General features: G+C 38.2%; 1 protein-coding gene across 5 annotated transcripts in view; it reads right to left on the reverse strand.

Moving 5' to 3' along the window:
- Positions 1-22,228, reverse strand: part of SULF2 (sulfatase 2) — a 149,984-nt gene that overhangs the window by 49,581 nt on the left and 78,175 nt on the right. For 2 of the 5 annotated variants that reach the window (XM_040650939.2, XM_417386.8), the window contains exons 1-4: positions 13,859-14,026; positions 9,699-9,880; positions 7,805-8,050; positions 1,832-2,071 (exon numbers count right to left, since the gene is read on the reverse strand). In XM_040650939.2, coding sequence (XP_040506873.1) covers positions 1,832-2,071; positions 7,805-7,979 — 415 coding nt within the window. In that variant the 5' untranslated portion in view covers positions 7,980-8,050; positions 9,699-9,880; positions 13,859-14,026. Of the gene's footprint in view, positions 1-1,831; positions 2,072-7,804; positions 8,051-9,698; positions 9,881-13,858; positions 14,027-14,065; positions 14,148-22,228 lie in introns of those variants that run through there. The other 3 variants (XM_040650930.2, XM_040650938.2, XM_015296715.4) reach the window with 2 other exon arrangements.

A 22,228-nucleotide genomic window follows, 5' to 3' on the forward strand; every position in this document is an offset into this window, starting at 1 on the left:
TTTGCAGGTTATGCCAACAACATGATGGACCTCTAAATAAATCAGTAAATCTATAAATTAACTCATGTGCTTTCCTGATCTTCCTTTACTGCAGTCATGTCCAAGGACACCCCGTACCACAGAAGTTATTCATCACATCCAGAAATATTCTCCTTAGCACATTGCTTTTGAAATTATACAAATTGTATTTCAAAAAGTACAGTTTTCTGCTGTTTCTCAAACAGGTAAAACTGCTGAGATCTTTGGAAATAACAGGTGAAAATAAACACTTCCTTAATGCTGACTGATCCCTCATATTGGTTAATACAAGGTTTTATTCAGAGACCAGAAATTAACACAAACCTTCAGGAATGGCAATGTCCATTTAAATTTTTGTAATAATGGATCATATTGAGCTACGCAAATGGAGATCACATTTACACTTAAGATCACACAGTAGCTGTAAAACTATTTCTCATATTCCAGTACATTTAGTTTGCAACTTCACAGAGACAGAAAGAAAAAATAATAGAGATTCAATATAAATCTTGAGTCTAAATGTAAACATTAATATAGAAATATAACACCTAAATACCAGGATATCTGCAACAGCTGTAGAAGTTGGTAGACCTTGCAGGTGCTCAAAATATAGCTGCTACATATAAAAAAATATGACAACAAACAAATATCAGCAACACAAAACAAACGATCTATGAACAACGCTTGGTGTGGTATTCATATGAACACCGGAATTAGTGCCAGGAATGATAAATGGAGGGAAACAGCAACCAATTAACTCAGTACGCACACTTCCCCTAATTTATTTCTTTTCACATTAATTCAAGTCTTTATTTTAAAAAACAAAACAGGGAAATTACCTATTTGTTTTAAGACCAAGCCTTTACAGTAATGGCAAAACACACATGAATGGTTAAAAACAACAAAAAAAGATCTTGTTGCAATTACTATTTAAATTTTATACTCTGGAAGCACCATCAAGATCAAGCCTCACACACTATAAGTTCAAAGCATGAATGTGTACTATCAGTAATAACTGTACTATTATAGCAGATATACTACAAGTAACATGGCTGTTTTTTGACATGACAGAAAGCATTTATTTATCAGGAAATGCAACAGAAACCCTGTAATTGGCAAGAACCTAAATCCCATGTACAGAGAATGCAGGAAGGAAACAAGTGCTCCATATTTTCTGAAATCCTTTCTACAGGAGCCTTCTTCCTAAGGAGCACTGTGTACAGGAAGAATATTTTTTTCCTCAAGTGCACATATGATTTTGCTGATTGTTCCTCAGATATTATACCTTAAACACCTTTCTGAGAATGGACTGTCTAGAAAAAACAATCCAGCTGATTGCTTTGCCCCAAAGCACAGAAGGGGTATACCCTTCTCTTGCATTCTCAGTTTGATTAATATACCTGTTCTATGCAAAATTCAAATCATTAAATCATTTCCATGACATTTCTCTTGTCTTTTGCAGGGCATATTTTACATTTGCTGTGCCTAGGATTTAGTCCTATAACAAGACATTCTGTTCCTATACCATGCACATTTACTCCTTTGTAAAGGTTGATGGTGGTGGCTTTTTTCTGTTTTTTTTTCTTTTTTTTTCTTTTTTTTTTCTTTTCTTTTTTTCTTTTCTTTTTTTTGTTTTGTTTATATTTCCTCAAGTAAAAGAACAAGGAAGCTAAACCTACAACCAACATGCACAATAGAAGCTATGGCATTCTGCACTGCTGCAGTCCATTATGAAAATAAACTAAAATATTATATGTTAGCCTCTGTACTAAGGAGGCTAAGGGAACTTCCAAGTAGTCAGTCTTGATCTTACCTGTCCTATATCCTGTGTTGTTGAGGTACACAGCAAATGTACGTATTTCATGCTGAGCCTGCCAGGATGGAGAAGAACAGTTCTCGTTGTTAGTGTAGGTGTTGTGGTTGTGGACGTACTTCCCCGTAAGAATAGAGGAGCGTGATGGGCAGCACATTGGTGTTGTCACAAAGGCATTGATGAAATGAGCACCTCCATGCTCCATGATCCGTCTTGTTTTATTCATCACTTGCATAGAACCTGGAAAAAGAAAACCATCTCAAATATTTTCTTGTTTCAGTCATACGAGCTAAGAGCTTGTGGGTTCCATCAGAATCAACCACAGGTAGTAACAGCACTGTGATTTCAGAGGGAAACCAAATCCTAAGAGATTACACTTCCCCACCACTTAGGAAGTTTTCCCATAGTTTTGAGAAGGGTGAAATACTCAAGTCCTAACTTAAGTTTGAACTCAAACCTGTTCACATACATCATGAAGATTTCTGAATTTCTCTCTGAGCTCAAGATTTCCAACTGTAACCTAGAGTGCCTGCACAGCCTTTCTGGAGCCACTAATATTGTTCCAGTAGCTGAAGGCAAGACTCAACATGAATTAGACTGAGATAATGCGGCCTGAGGGTGAAATTAACTTTGTGCAGCAAGTCTGACCAAAGTTTGTATTATTTAATCCTTGGTTTCTGAAGATACCTGATGCACCGCCCTTTCTGCCAACTTTCTGCTTCTGCAGAAGAACACTTCTAGCTGAGGGTTGAAATCACAGAACTGTTTACACTAGAAAGGATAGCTCCAAACCCACTGATCAAGCAGGTCTAGTAGAGTTTTCTACTGCGTAAAACCCTCTCTTCTCTCAAATTACATATTTGCAGGAATTGATTTCCAGAAGAGGTAGCAACAGAACAAAGCCCTCATCAGAATTTCCATAACCAGTTCACTGAGTTCTGTCTATCCACTTGATCCAGTTTGATAAAGGTGTTAGCTAAAATTCTCTAAGACTTAGTTTTGTAGAATCAGATTTTAGATGAGTAGTTGGGACACTTATCAACCATAATCCAAAAACAAGAAAGTTAACTGGTAGGGACTTAGATGATTTAGGGTAATGAGAGCCAAAGCCTTTTTGCCAGATGTTACTAAAAGGCACACTGTTGCCAAAAGGCTGTTCTGTTATCTGTTTAAGACAAGGCTTTGGATTAGTTCTACCAGAATTATAAACCTAGATAAACTTGGATCCATATCGGAGGTTCTTCTTACCCATAAAAATATCAAAGATCAGAAGAAAAAGGACTTTTAGATTTCATTATCTGTTTGATTGTTAAAACATCAGAGTACTTGACTGAAGAAGAATTTTGACCTTCTGAAGAACTTATGATACCTGTCAGCACAACTTTTCCAAAGAGAGTAAACCTTTCCGTCACCAATATTCCCTTCTTATAGGAGCAGAGAAAGCCAATGGAGAGCATAGAGATGAAGGTATGGATTTATTCTGCAGTAGGGTTGGGGCTACCCAAGGTTGAGTTGGATTCATAGTTCAGCTTTAATCAATGTATCCTGCAACCATCTGGTACAAGCTGTATGTCAATAATGGGTTTAGATTTCTTCTAAGCTCTTTAAGAGGAGATTTCATTATGAATTTGCAACAGTGAGTCAATTTGATACCGAGAACATTGATATAACCCAGGAGTAAAAACCTAGAGGGGAAATAATCATAAGCCATACACGAAATCTAACTCTCTGCAACCATGAAGGGAGGTTAATTGTTAATGTACGTCATTTCATCTTAAAACTGCCATGGCATTAGTTTTCTTAAGATCACTTTGTTGGAATGAATATAATAAAGAAAGAAAGAAAATCCGTGCATTTTTCAGATCAGAGTACATTCTTGTCACATCACTTTCGTACAAGAACCAAGGTGAGTTATTGACTTTCCCTTTAGAGCTTGCTGAACTCCACATTTTGAAATAAAAGTTCTAAACAAGTGTTTTTTGTTTTTTTTCTTAATTTCTATAATCGTGGGACAAGAGAGTACGCATTTTGGGAGAAGTCTCCATTTCTTCAAAGGCATTAACACAGTTAACAGTCAGTTATACATCACGTGACTGAAAACTGTGGATGTCTCCTCTCTGTCATCTTATGAACTAGCCCAGGAACAAGCAGGCTGACTGAAATTCTGCCATTCCAATATTAAAATACAATTTAACAACTCCCTTAAATGACAGAGACATCTGTGCATAAATAACAGCACATGTTAAGACTTCCCTTGGGGACACTAACTGTCTTTAATTGAACTGTTGTAATGACAAGGACCTATATCAACAGTCTCTAATACAAAAACTTATGATCTAATCTGCTTCCCTAGCTTGACAACTAATACAGAGTGACAGATCAGTGGAAGGTAAAACTCTAGCATACTCTTCCGTGCAATCTTATATAGGCCAGCTTTAAATATTTTAAACAGCCTGAAACCAGCCAACCAATGCCTATTTTCTCCAGCTTGCCTCCAGTACAAACATAGAATTACAAAAAAGTATAAGTTGATCTTTCCATAGCAGATTAGTTACGTGCTAATCAGCAGCTGGAACCTCATCAAATCACCTTTTGAGCTGGAAAATCTTTTGGGGTTTCATTAGCAGATGTACCAAGAGAAATCATGCTTTAAAGTGTCAATATATTATACAGAAAATGTCTGTGACCTGTCAAAAAGCACTGATAATAAATAAAAATGATTTAGTAGTTTAAGGTGGAATTTCTATGCTTTTTTCCAAAAACAAAAGATCTACAGGACTGTGAAAATAGCTAATTAAATCAATTTGATGCATTCAAGCTTCTCACTTAAACCAAAGAAAAATCAAGGTTGAAATTACACTTGAAATTTGTGTAGTGTCCAAAACTTTACACTTAGTGTCTCTTCACAGCTCACTTCAATGATCAGGCTAATATTTTGACTAATATTAATGGAGAATGCACACTAAAAATGTATGTGTTTTAATGGGATCTTGACACTGAGGTTAAGCTCACACATGATAAAGTTAAAATGTATCTAGATACCTATTCATACCACTAGATATGAACTTTACTTTACGTTTTAATACGTTAGGAAAAAAAACCACTAAAATACAGGAGAACTGATTACATTTACAAATGCTACAAAGAAGAAACATCCAATATAGCAAAGTGCTTAATCCTACTGTGTTCTCCAAATGGATGTTATATTGGAAAGAGAGTTATTAAAAGCCTGTACTGGGATATAACAACACATACAAGTATCTTTCATTAACTACTCAATAAGACTGCAATCAGGGCTAGCTAAAAAAATCCTTCATCAGTTTAGCAGTTGTTCATGAAATAACACTGACTTCCTCATTAATTGTGTTTTGCTGTCAGAAGTCATAATTTACACAAGTTTTAGCAAATTTCACTTGTTTAAGAGCTTTCAAGTCTCCAGTGACTCAGTAAACTCTGAAGGACAGTTTGAGAAGCAGCATCTATATGCAAATAAGTTACAATCCCAGAATGTACACTCCCCTAAAGCCTTCTATTTGAACCTCATTAGACATCCTTTTCATATCTTCACTTCTTTTTTCTATCTTTAATTTTAACACAGCTCTAAGATACTTATCTCCATGTATGATAACTAAGAAGCATTATCTCCATGATACTACTTTTATTTTCTTCACACACTGGAACATGTAGGAACACATGTATCACCTCTTGCTCAGATTTCTCTAACATGGCTGAAATATTTTCTAAATAATTAGACCCTTCTCCAGCTATGAGATAATAAACTGATTTGTTAAACCACAGCAACATGGTGGGCAACCTAATTACACTGGAGAGACTGAGTCCATCAACAGGGGACTAACACGGACTTACATGGCTCTAATGGGGGAAGAAGTATTTGGTTCCAATTAATTATTTCTCTTCATCAGTATATTCCTCTTCTTTCTATTTAGCTTCTCAGTGCAACTCTTTTGATTAAAATCATAGTCAACTGAGCATGAATGTTTCAGTGGTTCTTGTGTTCTCATTTACCTTCTTCCATTTGTATCCATTACAATTTACATTTATTCTCCTTTGACCTGCAGATTCTACACCCTTTTCATCACTGCCTCACCAGTGTCATCCTTTTTTTCAATACGACACTGGGTTTTGGTTTCCTAAATAAACTCTTGATTAGCAGCCGCGCAAATAGAAAAACATTGAACTCCTTTCTTGAAAAGACAGCATCTCCTGGCAAACCCTGCCTGCTACTGTTAAAACTACCTTAAATTAAATAAGAGAGGCTGTTAGGAGCACTTGAGATTGCATTGTGCTCCTTTTCAACTCAAACATAACTGCAAAAGAAAAATGGAAGCTACAACATCCATCAGTTGGAGAATACTCCTAGTAATTGAAATCTTCGTTATGCACAACTTCCCCTGCTACGCTGCTACAGCTTGCAAGTTTTCCTTAGCTTTTTTATTTGTAGTTCATATCTTGTTTTCATCTTTCTTAAATGCATTAACCACAATCCCCACGAATGCCAATTCTGATTAACTTGGACAGCTCAGTTGACAACAGACAAAAACAAAAATTAATTCAAACAAATATTGGGTCTCACAAAGCCACTAGTCACAGGTGACAAATATCTAATCTCAGCTTCGTTGGATGGATTTCCCTTAGTTAGATCCTAATTTGTGTAGACACATGTCCATTACACTTGAAATTGGAAAGCATCAGGTTATCAGAGAAGAGAAATAGACTGCCCAAAGGACTTTAACAATTGCATCACAAACAAGCAGGCTAGCATAAAATAGATGATAAATTTTTTAGGACCACCTTCTGAGCCTGCAAGATAAAATACGTAGGTTCTTTTAGGTATACATTATTAAAACTGCTTTTTGTGATCCAAATAACCACTTAAAAAAGAAAAGTTAAAACATCAAAAAAGCAAAACAAAACGAAAAACAGTCAAAACCAACCACAATATCACAGACATGCAGTAATACTGATGAAAAGGAAGCATCTATCAGAACATTGCCATGTAGATGTGATTAACCTCTCAGCTAGAGAAGTATATAAGTAATACAAGTTAATTAACTTTACTATTTGTGTTCCATTTCTTCTTTGAGGTCTGATACTAGCAATCTGGCATAGCAGCTTGTCAAAAAACTCCACCAGACCACACATATAGCAGCTCTCATCTTTCAGATGATTCAGGCTTTATAACCACATAAAAGTGTATTTTTAATGTGAAATTACAAATATAAACTGGATTGTGCTAATCACTTTTCCAAAGTGCAGACGACATTTTATAAATATAAGCTAGCTCAGGTAATACAAGAAAACCCAAATTCTGACTGTTAATTCATTGTTCCAAATCATTAGGCAAAGCATGTTTAATCTCCTTTCTTCAACAATTAACATAGCATTAAATAGCTACATAGAAAATAGCATAAATAGCACTGCAGAACCTTTTCATGCTGAGCAATTTTGGTCAGTAATTAACTACACATCTAAACGGACAATACTGAGAATAGTATGAATATGTTAGGTAAGATTTAAGTAATTAAAATTAAAATTGTATACGTAATGAATGCCTGCGATTACACAAAAAATTTGGGTAATTACATGGTGAAATAATCAGTTATGAATTGAAACCTAATGCTTAGGCATGCAGCTTCCCAGGCTATACTTGCAGTTGCCAGAAGCAGAGTTTAGACATGTAGACGAAGACAGATAGACAGGAATCTCATATTTCCACAGAAACAGGAAGTTTGACATTTTAAGTAGAGACTACCTTCAACTGCATGCAACTGGAAACCTACATGTGGGTAAGTTTCAAGTTTTGCTATCTTGTTCCTTCTACCGTATCTTACACACACACACACACACACTATATATATATATATATATATGTTATTTTGAAAACAAGCTTCGAGGAAAAGCAGCACTATACTCATTACCTAAAATTCTCTTTATGTTATGTTGGTTTCTTACCAAGTTCTACATCCTGATCATCAGTAAGAACAAGGATGATGTTTGGGCGGATGTTTCTACGGTCTCTTTGAAATCTTCCTTTTAGACGCTGGTTTAACAGGAAAGCTGAACTTCCATCCAACAGTGATAAAACCATCATCATGAATAATCCAAGGACAACACTATGCTGTGCCATATTGTGTTGATTTAGTGCTCTCTCTGAACAACGTATGTTAATGGCTTCCACTTTTTTTCTTTGCAGGTATCCTATAAGGGAGAGAGAAACGTATTTATTTATACTTTTCCCTCACCACCCCCTTCCCAAAGGAACAACAACAAAGTTATCTCCAAAGAAGTGAGAAGCCAGAGTTAGATAATTTTAGATATACTAAGACAAAAAAGGAAAAAGTAACAACAAAGTTTTTTGTTGGTTTTTTTTTTTAGTAACAACTAGAAACAGAAACTTGAAAAATTCACAGTTCATAAGCTGTTACCTACGTATGCAATTAAGTTTTCACTCTATGCTCAAATTCAGCAGCAATTTCAAGGGCTCAGTAGAGCATCAAACTCTTACTCCCGCTTTGACACATAAAAAGTAATCTCCTTATTTAAGGTTCTGGGATGTACTGAGATGACATTTTTGCTTACTGCATCAAAAATGCAGATGCTGAAAACACATCTATGTATGTTTTTAAGCAGTAGTGAAATTTACTGAGTTTACCACACATTTATAAACTCATAAAGGATCGTCAAATTAGAAGACTTATACACTGTTTTATCTTACAGATTTCATTAGAGTACAGAGCTGACCAGACCCTGAAACTGTTCTAAGATACTGTTTGAAGTCTCTAGCTTTGATGATAGTATGATTTCCTTTTGACATTTCTGTTGGTTTCCAAGATTTTAAAGTATTGAGTATTGAATGCTACTACTACAAATGACTGTGAATGCACTGAAATGTTTTGCACTGCCTTAGACTTTACTTCACCATAAATACAGTTCCCCCAATTTGACTTGTTTGTAAGACAGAGCAAAACTAACTGATAATGTTCATTCCAGTGAGCCAGAAAAGACAGTCTGGTCGTTCCTCCAAGGAGATTCCTAAAAATGAATGAGCATGCTGAAACATTTTTGAAATAACAGTTATGCTCAGTCTTCTGCTATAAAGGGATTTTCTCCTGCTTTCATAAGTCAAAATACTGGTATGAAACTGTAAGGAAATATCAAGTACTAATTATTTCATCAAACCTAGTGATCAATGAGTCAGTTTCATATGGGTTCCTTACTTGCTGCTCACCACTTCCTGGACTGTTGCCAATGATCTCTTGCAATGCAGTGGAAAAAAAAAATCAATTAATAATGACACAAGGGAGGCTCTCCACTTTTTGTGAAGACCAGAAATGTCTGAGTAGAAAGAACCTAGCCAAGTATATTTCACCCGAATAAATACATTGGCTCTTCTGTTCCTACAGCCACTTGGGAAAACAATTTTTCCCCAAGCAGATTATTTCATAGCCACGTTATTACTTCATCTCTCCCAGTGTCTGTTTTTTGAGATAAATTCTTATTAAGAAAGTTCTCATGAAATAACAAAACCACCGGTCTGAAAAATTATACTCAAATTCTATGCTTATTTAAGAAATATGTATTTAATTTTCATATAAGTCAACAGATACGTACTAAAGTATGATGCAATATTTACTAAGGCTGCTTTCCAAAACTGTATGCTAATAGGTTTTTGAAGAACAGAAAAATCCATCTTTCTTGCTAGTCTCTCTATTGAGTTTCACTAGCAGGTGAAACCAACTTTCTTCATGAAAAATAAATACTAATTTTACATATGTTAGCACTTATTTCAGTGGGTAGGGAAAGAGAAAAGTCCAGCTTCCTAAATTCACAGATACAGTTTTAGTACCTTTGATGCTGATCAGAGACTTGCCAGGCTATAGCAGAATGAGCACCAGTAAGTTCTATCAATTTTCATTCCTTGTACTCAGAATTCCATCTGCAGCAGTAGAACTGGGAAGAATCATGTCAGATTCAATGTGTTGCTACTGTCCAGAGAAGTCAAAAGCAGCCTGAGAAGCAGACCTGGATCTGTTTCAAAACAGGAAGGGAAAAAAATGCATCAGTTTAGCAGGCATACATATATATTCCTAGACACCAGCTTTGTGGGGGGAAGAGGTAGAGAAATGGCTTCTGGCCTTCAAAGATTATTCTACATGTATTACTTCTTAACAAAACCCCCAAAACAAACAAAAAAGAATAATGCAGATGCTTTTATTATTTCTATTTTTCTGACAGTCTAAAATTTAATGTTTCCTTTTTCTTCTGTACTACATTAGCCAATCACTTCTCTGAATAATAGCATTTGCTGTCGTTTCTTGCAGCATTTGGAAGGCTGTCCCTTTTTGCTGTATCTGCTATTAACTACACTCACTGAAGAGTGCAGTGCTGTACATATGATAATCTTCTTCATGTTCTTTTCACTTTTTTTAAACAAATGCATGGAAGTAACCTTATGGCCTCTTTCCCCTCAGTCTGTCTTTTCCTCAAAGTTTATTGCCCCTCACTCACTCCACTGTATTTAAAAATAGAAGTTGTCCCCAGCTCAGAGTGTTGCTTGTCTATCTGTGAAATACTTAACACATTCAGGGATGTAGTTAAACTGCTGTTCCACAGCTACTTTACCAAACACGTACATTTAAGGTTAAAAGAATTAGTTCTATCTGAGAGGACGCTGTGGATGGAGGAGAGAACTTCATGTAAAGTACAGCAGGCATTTTCTCCCAAAACCTGTTATCTCTTTCTCATCCCCCTCCTCAATGGAAAATAGTCAACTATTTTGATGAGTTATGTTCCTGTTATTATCAGGGTAAGTGCTGCCAGGAACCAGCTCAAAGCATGTAATTACGTGCAAAACTCACACCAGTAACTAGGTAAGAAAATTAAAGCAATTTTAGAAAATAGCCTATTTCTTAAAATGTGTATTCATAAAAGAAAGACATGCCACTACTAACAGCACATTTGCTGTAAAACCCAAAAGCCAGCTTTAAATAGTTCTGAGAATAGTAACAGAAGAGTCTCTTGCATGGACTGCCAGTGGTCAAATACAGATGGGCATTTTTAACCCTTTGCCTTCAATGGACTTCAGGGAAGGAAATGTGACATAAAGTGTTTTAATAATTCTTCCCCCATTTCTATCAACAAGCTACACTGTGACTCAACAGTAGCAGGGAGAGTCTGCAGGCAATGCCCCAGTCTGCCTTCACTTTTAATACAGCACCCACTCCAATGATGCATTTTGTTCTGAGTGGCACAGATGGTCCGCTGCTTTATGTGTCTCCGCAGGCCATCCTCCAATATTAAAGATGCTTGATCTGCAGTGGTTCTCATGAGAATTAGGTACGCCTCTTATTTTCTCCCAGATTACACGTATGAACTTGACAAGTCTGGCCACTCCTGTTTTATATTTAGGGAAGTGCTATCAGAAATACATCAAACATTCTGCAGCTGGGTCATCTAGTTAAGCTTTATCAAGCCTACAACTTCCGAGCAGGCTGCAGTAGAGAAAGTCTGGTCCTCTTATTTTCTACAGTTTACGGTCAAGTTTAACAAGTCCCTGACTCCCTTCATAGCCTGAATTAGATACAGCTGCCTCTTTTTGTTCTTAACTCCCACTAGCATGGGGAATAAGAATAGTGCCAAACTCAGTTCTCCTGTGTGGCAGCGCAGAACATTACACTAAGTCACATTATAAAAGTTGAAGATTTTAGTGCATTTATTCTATTTATAAAAGAATGGAGACAAGTTCTGTCCCCAAGTAACATTTACACCAAGGAAGGACAACTTCTTTTTAATACTGCCCTCAGTAATTACCGTCAGTTCCACTGCAGCACAGGCAGGACGCCCAAGGATGACTGATGTCAGTTCTATCCCCAGATGGTGTTTTTTATCAAGCTATTGATTAGTATTGCTTAGCACAGATGTAACATCACTGCGTGTCAACCCAGTAGCTGATAGCAGCCGGCACACAGTGCAGCTCCAAGCCTTGCTAATACCAGCCACACAACTGTCCTGTGCACAAACCTAGTGCAACTTCACTGAAGTCAAACAATTACATTATGTCAATATAATCAAGAGTACTCCTACTGTAACAGAAGAAGCACAAAGATACCAAATTAATTCATATATCAAAATAAGTTAAGTCCTGCTTTAAGACTCTTTCTACAAAGCTGTTTTCTAGTTTTGCTTACACTAACTGATCTTTTTTTTTATGTACGCTGCAAAACACTAAATACAGAATTAGTATGGCAGCCACAATAGAACAGGGTAACAGCATGGAAGCCATGAAGTGGAACTGCACAGTAAGGGAAAGCAGGTTAGCAACAAGCGACATACACCTGCTCCAGATCCAGCTGGAGCCAATACCAGGTGCATTATTTAAGCACACTTAGGTGTGCCATTTGTCCACTGTTTAAAGTCATTGAAATACACGGTGGCGGATCCATTCCCTAGCAACCAACCCAATTAAAACCACTTTGCCAGTTAAATGGATTCAGCCGCACTGCTGTTCCCTTAACTCTCGAGTTGCTCCTATACATATCACGTTTGGTTATGACATTCCATTTTCACTGAAGCTGTCAGCCATCATTTGAAACCATTAAATTTTGTTTGTAAGAGATAAAAACAGCTTTCTTCGTGAATTGGGAAGATTTCAGTTGGTAATCCAACCAGGTTCTCAGGAGAAGGCTGAAGTTGTAATTCATGCTGTAATCTAACAACATGCAGCGGCTTCTTCTGCTTTGGTACTTACTTTTTTCTTTTTTTTCCCCCAGCCAGTTGGAAGTTTAAGAACAGCTAAGCGTGGCTCTCGATGATGACAGCTGTGCTGATTTACCTATCCAAACTGTGGCTCAATTATTTTCCTTCACAAGCAACCAACATTTATTCAGAAGTCAGGAATGGAGCCTCCAGACTTATCAGAGCACTGAATTACCATGCAGATGTATTCTCCTAAACTGCTTTCCTTATGCTGGTGAACTCCATACCAAGGCTGAATATTTATCAAAGGGAAGCCTACGTTCATTGTGGAATCTCTTCCTCATTATGCAACTTCCTTTCAACTAACGCTAAATTACACTTCAGGTATAGTTTTCCTTGGGACTTCATTTAAAACAAACGTTTTGAAATACATAATATACTCTTCGTATCTCTGTACTATTCTTCCTATTCACTACTTGCATACTGTTACTACAGGTTTCTTGTAAGTCACAACATTCATAAGCCTTCAGGTAGGTTGCACTGCTAATTGGATCCCCCAAACCCACAGTAACAAACATGTTTTTCTGCGCTATGTGCAGATAACAGCCCAACAACAACTTCTAAGAGATTTAGAATTACTCCCCTATTATACTTATTACCCTCACATCTTTATAAACCATAAAGACACACTGATTTTACAGATAAGTATATTCACTCGTGCTATGTACAATAATAACCACAGACTTACCAGAAGGGAATGAATGCAAAAGCACTAAGATAGAAAAGGTAGACAAGAACAGCCAGTAACACAAACATTCTATCAAGTAAACAGATTTTTTGCAGCTACATATAGAAACAAATCCTGCTCTGTATATACATCCGTTAACATATACAGACGTTCAGCCACACGCATTCCCCGGATGCACGCGATGATTTATGAAACGAGAGGCTAAGTGCTACAGCATCGGTTATCTGCCAACTCTTTTCCTCACGACCACCGCCCCCGGGCAGTGCCCGCCGCGGGCTGAGCTGCCGATGTCTGCACCGAGCGCCCTCCGCGCCGCACCGGGCTGGGGCTGAAGGGCGGCGGCGCCGCGGGGAGCTCCCGAAGGCACGGCCGCACCGCATCGCCCCCGTCTGCCTTCCCAGCCCTGTTTCTCCGAACACCCCACACAACTTCCAGCTGCCGCCGCTCCCTACGCAGCACGAGCCCCCGCTACACGAGCCCCTCCGCCTCGGCTCTCCGCCCCGTTCGGCCTCCGGAGCCGGGGCCGCGGGGCACCGCCGCCCCCTCCCCCGCCGCGCACTCACCGCGGAGCTGGCGCTCAGCCGCGCCGTGCCGCCGCGCTGCCAGGCCGCCCGCGGAGCGCCGCGGCGGCGAAGCGCATCCTCGGGCAGCGGCCGAAGCCTGCTTCCGAGCGAGCGCTCGGAGGAAGCTCTCGGGCGGGTGATCCGTTCCACCCGCCCCGTCCTTCTTCCTCTCCCTTCTCCTTTCCCCGTTTAAAAAACTTCATTTACCTCCAAGATCCTCCTCCCAGCATTGACGCAACGCCCCGGCGGCGCGCAGAGGAAACCTGTTCCTCCGGCCCCAGCTCGCCCCGAGCCCGGCGGCAGCTCCGCGGGCTGTGGCTGTGCCCCGGGACCAGGCCCCCGCCGGGGGAAGGGTGCGAAGAGCCTACCGGGCAAAGGGGACTCTCCGGGGGGACGGGAGAGGAATTTAATGGCCCTCGTGGATCGTGATCTTCCCGTAAGCGGCCCGGGGCACACGAGGAGACCTCGAGCACTGCCCCCTGCCCTGGTACAGCAGCCCCACACACTTGTGCAGGGGAAATGAAGGGACACAACGCCTATAAGTAACTGAGAAAAGCTCAGCTGAGCTCGTTGAGGCGGTGACTTGGAACAAAATCCATCATACAACGAAAAGTAATGGTGTTCAAATAAATATCTGAGTACAGATTATCTCCAGTGGATTCTTTCAGAATGTCCAAGAACAGCTTTCAGATGTACTGATTTATCAGTACTTCACAAAGAGCATAATCTTCTTCAAACCTTTCACTGGTGACATTGTCACAGAGCTTACTCACACTTTACTACTATATCTAATATGGAATTACACACAGACCACAAGTTCCTTGACCCTGAGCTCCTATTTTTTTCTACTATAAAGTTTCAAGCGTAAATAAAAAGGATTTGAATGCCACTATTTTTATCATTAAACGATACTACAGTGAAAATGGTGTTCTGTGGTTGAGAATGGACAGGACAGCTTTTCTGTGCAAGAACCACCATCAGTGGAAGAGCAGCAGAAAGCAACTGAGCAGAAAAAGAATATCTCATCGTTTTGGTACTTGAAGTCCAAAGCAGCACGGGAGTATGGCAGTTCCTGAGAACTCCTAAGGGAAACGGCCAGCTGTAGTTTCAAGGAAAAAAGTCAGCACAGGGGAGAGGAGGAGGAAGAACTATAATTGTTTGAGAAGTAAATATTTTGAAAAGCCATGCAGGATATGTTAGAGAAAATAATGAAAATGTACTCATTTCATTTATGATTTATTTGGATTCTTGCCTTAAAACAAACATTGCTTCCAATGACCTAATTCTGACTTTGCTGGAGAAGGTTAATAATCCTGACCCTTTTTCATTAGGCCACATCCTTCACTACATTCAGCGTGACCCTCAATCAGCCCAAATGAAGCAGCACAGATCCCCACATACAGCTGCAGCACGGTGGGGGAACCGGCCAGCTGTGCTCAGGAACCACCAGCACAAGAGGAGCACCTTCTGTCAGTACAACTGCATCCACACTAGGGGCTGCAAGGCTACAGCTGTGTTAGTGCAAGTAAACCAGTCCTCAACAGTGAGTTACTAATGCAGAAGGTGTACGTAAAACAGGGGCTACGTGTTGCTGACATTTTGATCAGAATGTTATATTGCTTTCTAAGATAACATTTGACCTTTCGGTAGTGACTTCCATCTCATGATAAAACAATTGACAGCCAATTAAGTTTCACAATACCTGTGAGCTATGGTGTTCCATTTCCATATATTTTAGACTCAAACTTGAGTTGGATAAGGCAGATGAGTCACACAGAATGAAAAAGACATTCAGCAGCAAGGTCAGGAACAGAAACCAGGAAACTCAGCATTCCTCTGTCCCAACCGCAGGCCAACAGTGAGCTATCTGCAATGCACAGACTCTACAAACCAGCTCTAGGACTGCAAACAGTAACTACCAAATCAGAAGGAAGTTTGCTGCACAAAGTTTGCTACACAGTGGTCCACAGACTACGCAAGAGAAGGAAGCACACATGCTCCCTTTTTAAAGGGATTTTTGATCATAAGGAACACATGACCTAATAAAGTTTCATTGTGAACTTTCTTCAACAAGCTACAGTCAACAAAGACACTAAAATGTACATTAGCAACAGCGCTGTAGCAATCTAAATTTGATTTAGCATTACTGGAAAATCTGTCGCAGCAGATCATTCATTTCAACAAAAGGGTAAATTCACCTCGCAGTCAGTGCATGTAATTTCCATTAATGTTAATGGCAGTTATGCAAGTGCATTAAGAGGATAATATACCCCCTGGTTTGTGACAACCCTGCAAAGTGAAAGGTGCTTCCTCTTGAAGAGAATGGGTTTTCCAGCTCATGCATTTCAAAATAACTTCTTTTGGCACTGTTACAAACAGGATAGATAACTATTATATGTACTTGGAGAACAGTTTCCAAAGTTACAGCAGTTTAGCAATTTTAGCTCATTTTCCTACTGCCAAAAATTCAAAGGATATAGGCACATTTAAAGCACTGTGGTTTATTTGAAGTCTCGGGCAACAAAATCACGTGAAATTACTGGTAAAACAAGAAGGCCTGAAAGACTGCTGGTGCAAGGGGGAAGGAATGATGTAGATTTATACTTTTTAAATGAAATAAATCCTGTTCATTCACTAACTGTAAAAGAATTCTGTGTATATGTAGACCATCACACATACACACACACATTCAGGAGTCCAAGAGCTAGAATGAAGAAGGAAGACCACTTCCTTCACTCCCAGTTTTCTCACTGCCCATCATCAAATAAATTTCAGCTCTGTCATTGCATATCATTTAGCAGATTGGAGATATTTTATTGTACCTCAAAACAACAAATATTGCCAATTACGCAAAAAATTACTCTGTAAAATCCCTGGATATACCTACTGAAATTAGAAGGAAACAGATGTGCAGGCATTTCTCTGAATACATCACACATCTACCCACATTGTTAGGCAACGACCCCTCTCAAAATCAGATCTGCAGTTTCCCTGCACACCTTACTTTAAGTAGCATGGCACAGAAGAATATGTTGAACAACTCATGTTGGAATGTTTACTGATCTATGGATTTGGGCACCAAGGGGAACCATTTTGACCCATTTTGATGCAGTGGGGATCCACACCATTATCTTCACATCAGCTCAGGGACAACAGTCCGTACCCAAGGGTGGAGAGAGCAGGCATAGGCAAATGTACCCCCACCACAGAGCTCTGGGAACAGGAAGAGGAGCACATCTAGAAACTCTCAGAAATGACAGGATAGTCAGAGAGAGTTCAGTCATCTAAAAAAAAAAAAAAAAACACCCAAAAAACAGCACCAAACCAAACAACTCCATAAATGGAAGACAAAGAACATACTGCTTGAGACATCTTTTTCACTGTTGCCAAATACAGTGTGTTTTCAGAGCTCAAATATTACTCTCTGCTCATGTTCCATGAGAAAGTGTGCAAGTTAGCTGTTCTATTAAATACTTCATTCAATGCTTTCCAACTCTTCTTGCTACCCTTTATTTTTGTAGTTATTCATCATATGTAAACCTCTCAAATCATTGGTCATTTTGGTCTCTCCTCATTTTTCCTGTTTTTCAATTCAGACACACATGCTCAGAGCCATCTTTAAGAACTTAGAAAAAAGCCAGCAGTAGAATACAAGTCTGACATCACCTTCATTTTTTTCAGGGTATCGTATCACTGTAATCACTGCAGAGTTATACTAAATATTTTCCAGATACAAATATTATGCTATTATAATTTCTTTAAACAACAGCATTTCAGTTGCATATGCACATATTGCTTCAACAACAATTCAGAGTAGTATTAAGAAGGCAAAATGAGACCTAACATTCAATACCATCCCATACACTGTATACATTTTATATTGCAGATCCGGCTCACAATAATGTTGTGGGCGACTGCTCCACTCTTACCTTTCAAAGTCAAGTTATGCTTCCTATACATGTGTGCTCATGTTATAGAATAAAATTATAAGTTTTAAGGTGCTATGAAAATGGAAAAGGGTAACACAGCCAACAAAAGCAAGGAGAAAGGAAAGTTTCACCTTGTTCTATTGATCCAAATGCTAAGCAGTGGATGTGTTCTTTTGCTCACTCTTCAGCATGAAAATACAGATTTAGTATGCTGATAGGATTTGGTTATGGCTGTGAGTTCACAAAGTCAAGAGAAAATTTCTAGGCAATGATAAATCAAATGATCTTAATCATAGCTTATGACAGTGGATGCAACTTATTTAGTGAAATACTGAAGCAGTGAAGATGATTGAGAAGTTGTACCAATACCAAAAGTAACATCTCAGTGCACTGATAGTTTATCTACATGGATATCAAACTCAAAACAGCTTCCAGTAAGCTAAGCAGAAATTCATGGCAAACATTTGTTAGAATGATTCTGAACTGCACATACAAAATTAATATGTGCTGAGCATAAATATTACTAACAAGCCTCAATGATGCATCTGAATATCAATACAAGTATGAACTGTTGTTGGTCACTCAGCTCCTATAACAAGGGTTGTTTTTTTCACCATTTCTTTCTTTTTCCCTATTTATAAATTACCCTTAGAACAGTTGTTTGTAAGCCAACAGTGATTTAATATTCTTTTTAATAAATAATTTTTCTTTTCATAAAGAATTCAGATGTGTTTTGTTTTAAACATCTTGATCTCATTTCCCTTGGTAGGCTTTCAACATTTCAGTATGGCATGCAAGCTGCCTCTTACTCCGATGCTGAAAACGTATGGATACGAAGCAATGGGATAAGAATCAGAAAGCTGTATTCAGTTAACACTAAAAATGACTACTTGCTCTCCATTAGCTTGTAGTAAAACTTCTCCTAAAGAAGTCAACAGTCATTGTCCTTATTTCAATAAGATTTTGTAAGAAAATAGGAAAACACGTAACAAGAAAGTGTGCTTTTTTGATTAGAAAGTGTTACAACAGAGACACGACAAATCAACTGCTACGAGATGGGTAGAGCAGCAAGCCTTAACTTCAAACTACCCTGTTCATTCTTTTCTGTACATTTAACATTAGTAAAGGATCTCAAAAGGGCTTAGAAAATAATACGCATAAAACCAGTATCTCTAACAAGTACCATTATTTCTTTTTAAGAGAGTAATGAATTTTAATAGTGTGCGTTATCTTTTGAAGGTGTTTTGTGGATGTTCCTTGGGTCAGAACTGATGCATCAGAAACAGAGTGGTTACTTTGTGAGAAATGCTCACCCAGCAGCCCTTGGCATGGCTCTCATTCACTGGTCCATCTGCAATGACCAGAAGAGTTTCTCTGACTCAGTAATGCTCTAAATGCACTTTTTACAATATTCATGTGTTCATATAATACGATCTGATTTTTTTTTCCCCCCCATGTTTCAGAAATTTCAGGCTGATTATATTTAAGTGCTAAAAATCAGTCTTCAGCTACTCTGTGTTCAGATTCTACGCAATTAGATTTCTCTTTCATATCCTCTTGTATAAGCAGATAAAAGATAACCTGACTAGCATCCTTCTACCTAATTATCTTAGTTTACACCTTTTATTTTCTTTCTATAACGCAAGTACCCATTTCAAGTCATTTATATCTATGCGTTCTTCATGTGTAGAGCATATTGCAAATATCCATCTGAATCCCTTTGCTATTCAATACTGTCCTTTTGAATTATTATTTGCAATCATAATTTCTCCTTTCATTTGAGGAAAACAACATGTTATTTTCTCTAGATACACGGCAGCAGTCTATTTGTCATTAAAAAAATAAATAACTCATCACCATAGGAGCCTTGCTGGCTACAACTACATTTTTACAAGGAACAAATTAAGCCTGATTGGTCTGTCTAAAAACCTATTTTCTTTCTTGATTCAACTTCACAGCTGCCCTGTGATATCTGATTCTGTATTCCTTAATTCTGGCAGAATTTTATCACTAAAATTAGTAGAAGCTATGTCTGTATTTCTATCACTACCAAGTCCTTGCATTACCAGTGAACAAGTTACAGGTAACAGTTTTTGCATACACTAAGTATAGTTTGCACACCTAACGTGGGGTGAATTGAATTTTCAGAAGCAGCACCCGATGGAAACAGTTCTGAAAAAATTTATAGTTTTCCTTAGGTCCTCAAATTGCAGTTGAACACTCGATCTTTGCCAGTATTACTTTTTTTTTTTCTCCTAACTCATACTTTACTTAGCTTCACCTTTTTCTTAGACCTCATAACTCTTGTACTTGATTACAATAATAACTATTGAGAAACTAAGTTCTTGGAAGTACCTATCAAACCATCACACAGATTTTTAGTAATAGCAGTTATAAAACAAACAAAAAAAATAACAAATGAATGACAGTAAACTCACAATATTTATCACTCAACATTAAGATGTGTTGAATGTTATTTACTGGCAAATAAACAGGTCAAAACAAATTTCAGGCTTAATTTCCAGCTGAATGGGTTTTAAAAACAGATGAAACCCCTGTGTGAAATAAAGTGGAATGATTTTTTCTAATCCAAAAAGGCTCTGGTGGTGGTACTTCATAATCCCAAGGTGGATTTCCCACTTTCCAACAGACTTTCAGCTTATGTTTTTCTAAATGCACACAAGATTATAGAGCAAATTTTGTTCTGGCTTCCACCAGTTTAATGCACAGTAAGTGAAACAGTCTAGTATATTTTGCCAAGAAAGATTTTCAGTGAACAGAAAAGTATCTCACCAAAGATACTGTGACACATATGCAAAATGAGAATCTACTCAAGACTCCCTGTTTTACAATTAAAAACCTCCACAGCACCTACAGCAATTTTGTTGTGTTTTGTAACTGTCCTCTTGCAAAATATGGGGGTTCCAATATTCAAGAGAGGAAAAAGAAGAAATATATGTGAATAAGATGCCAGCACCAGGCTCATCAAGTGAAAAGCAAAAGGAGTTGCAGAGGTAGCACCTGCTCAGAATGTTTGTTTTTTAAATGTTGCATGAGTCAGTAGCTGTTTGAAACAAAGTAGGGTGTCATCTGCCAGGAGGAAGCTGATAATGCTTCAAATGTTAACAGTGGAAAACCTGTTGGTTTTTTCCCCCCCCCCTTAATAGACATAACTTTTATCTAAATAGCAAAGGTAAATCTCTTACGAATCATATTATCTGAACCATATGACAACTGAATGCTAAGAAGTTAAAAGTAATATTTTGTCCTCTTGTTCAACCTGCACAGGTATCTTTCAACACACTGTTTGCGGTCTATAAAGACTCTAAAAGACTTTCCACTAACAACTGCAATTGTGTTTTTTGAAATAAAACAAACATTCATTTTACTCAAAGTATGCTTTAATACAGACATCTAATTTACTAAAATTTAGATCAAAAAGCAGAAGTGCCCAACCTCTCAAAATATGGAAATACTTTCAAAATTTATATTTGCAAAGAAGAAAGCAGCATTTTAAAAGTATTCCCAGATTTCAGTTCCTGAAACCGAACTCATGCAGAGAGAAACAGCAGAAAAGCTATTCCTGAGTTACTGCTACAAACTGTCACATTTGAGCATAAGGTGCTCAAATAACATATAATGACCAGCCATTTCCCACTGCACCTGGCTTCTTGCAATCCAAATCCAACTTCTTGTTTGGCTGACATCATAAAACAGGAAGCTGACATTGGAACACTACATTATCATATGGAAGTACAGCACAGATCTGAGGTCGCCTGAAAATCTTTGGCCATTTATAGATGAAAATATAGAAATTACAATCCTGCTAGATTTTTACTTTAACTGGTTTAGCATATTTTAGAATGCCTAATAAGTTGTGTTTTTTTTTATGCTTCTTACCTATTACTGTTCATAATTGGATCTCAGATTTACAAATTAAGTAAGGATTCTTTATTATATTGATTAGTAGAGCTGTAGAAGGTAAGATGACTTGCACAAGGTCAGCTCAACAGGCCAACAATCCAGCCACCTACAGATACCCCAGGCTGCAAACCACTGCTCTATCTGCCAGGCCAGCCATCTCCAACCTGAAGCCCATGTACCTCTGGGGCTTCCCCACAAGGACAGGCTGAGGCAGCTGGGGATGCTCAGCCCAGAGTAGAGAAGGCTCTGGGGATACCTGATAGCTGCCTTTCAGTATCTAAAAGGGGAGGGGGCTACAAGAAACAGGGCAGACTTCAGCAGGGTTTGTTGTGACAGGACAAGGGGAAATGATTTCAAACAAAAACAGTGGAGATTTAGACTGGACATAAAGAAGTATTTTACAATACTACTACAAATCTCAAAAAGGAATTTGTTTACTTTCGATCCTGTAAAGACCAAAAAGAAAAAAACTGAAGCTCACTGCTCCATATCCAGAAAAAATGGATATTGAGTCTTT

This window comes from Gallus gallus, chromosome 20 (genome assembly GCF_016699485.2).
Source record: "Gallus gallus isolate bGalGal1 chromosome 20, bGalGal1.mat.broiler.GRCg7b, whole genome shotgun sequence".
In the NCBI taxonomy this organism is placed as follows: Eukaryota; Metazoa; Chordata; class Aves; order Galliformes; family Phasianidae; genus Gallus; species Gallus gallus.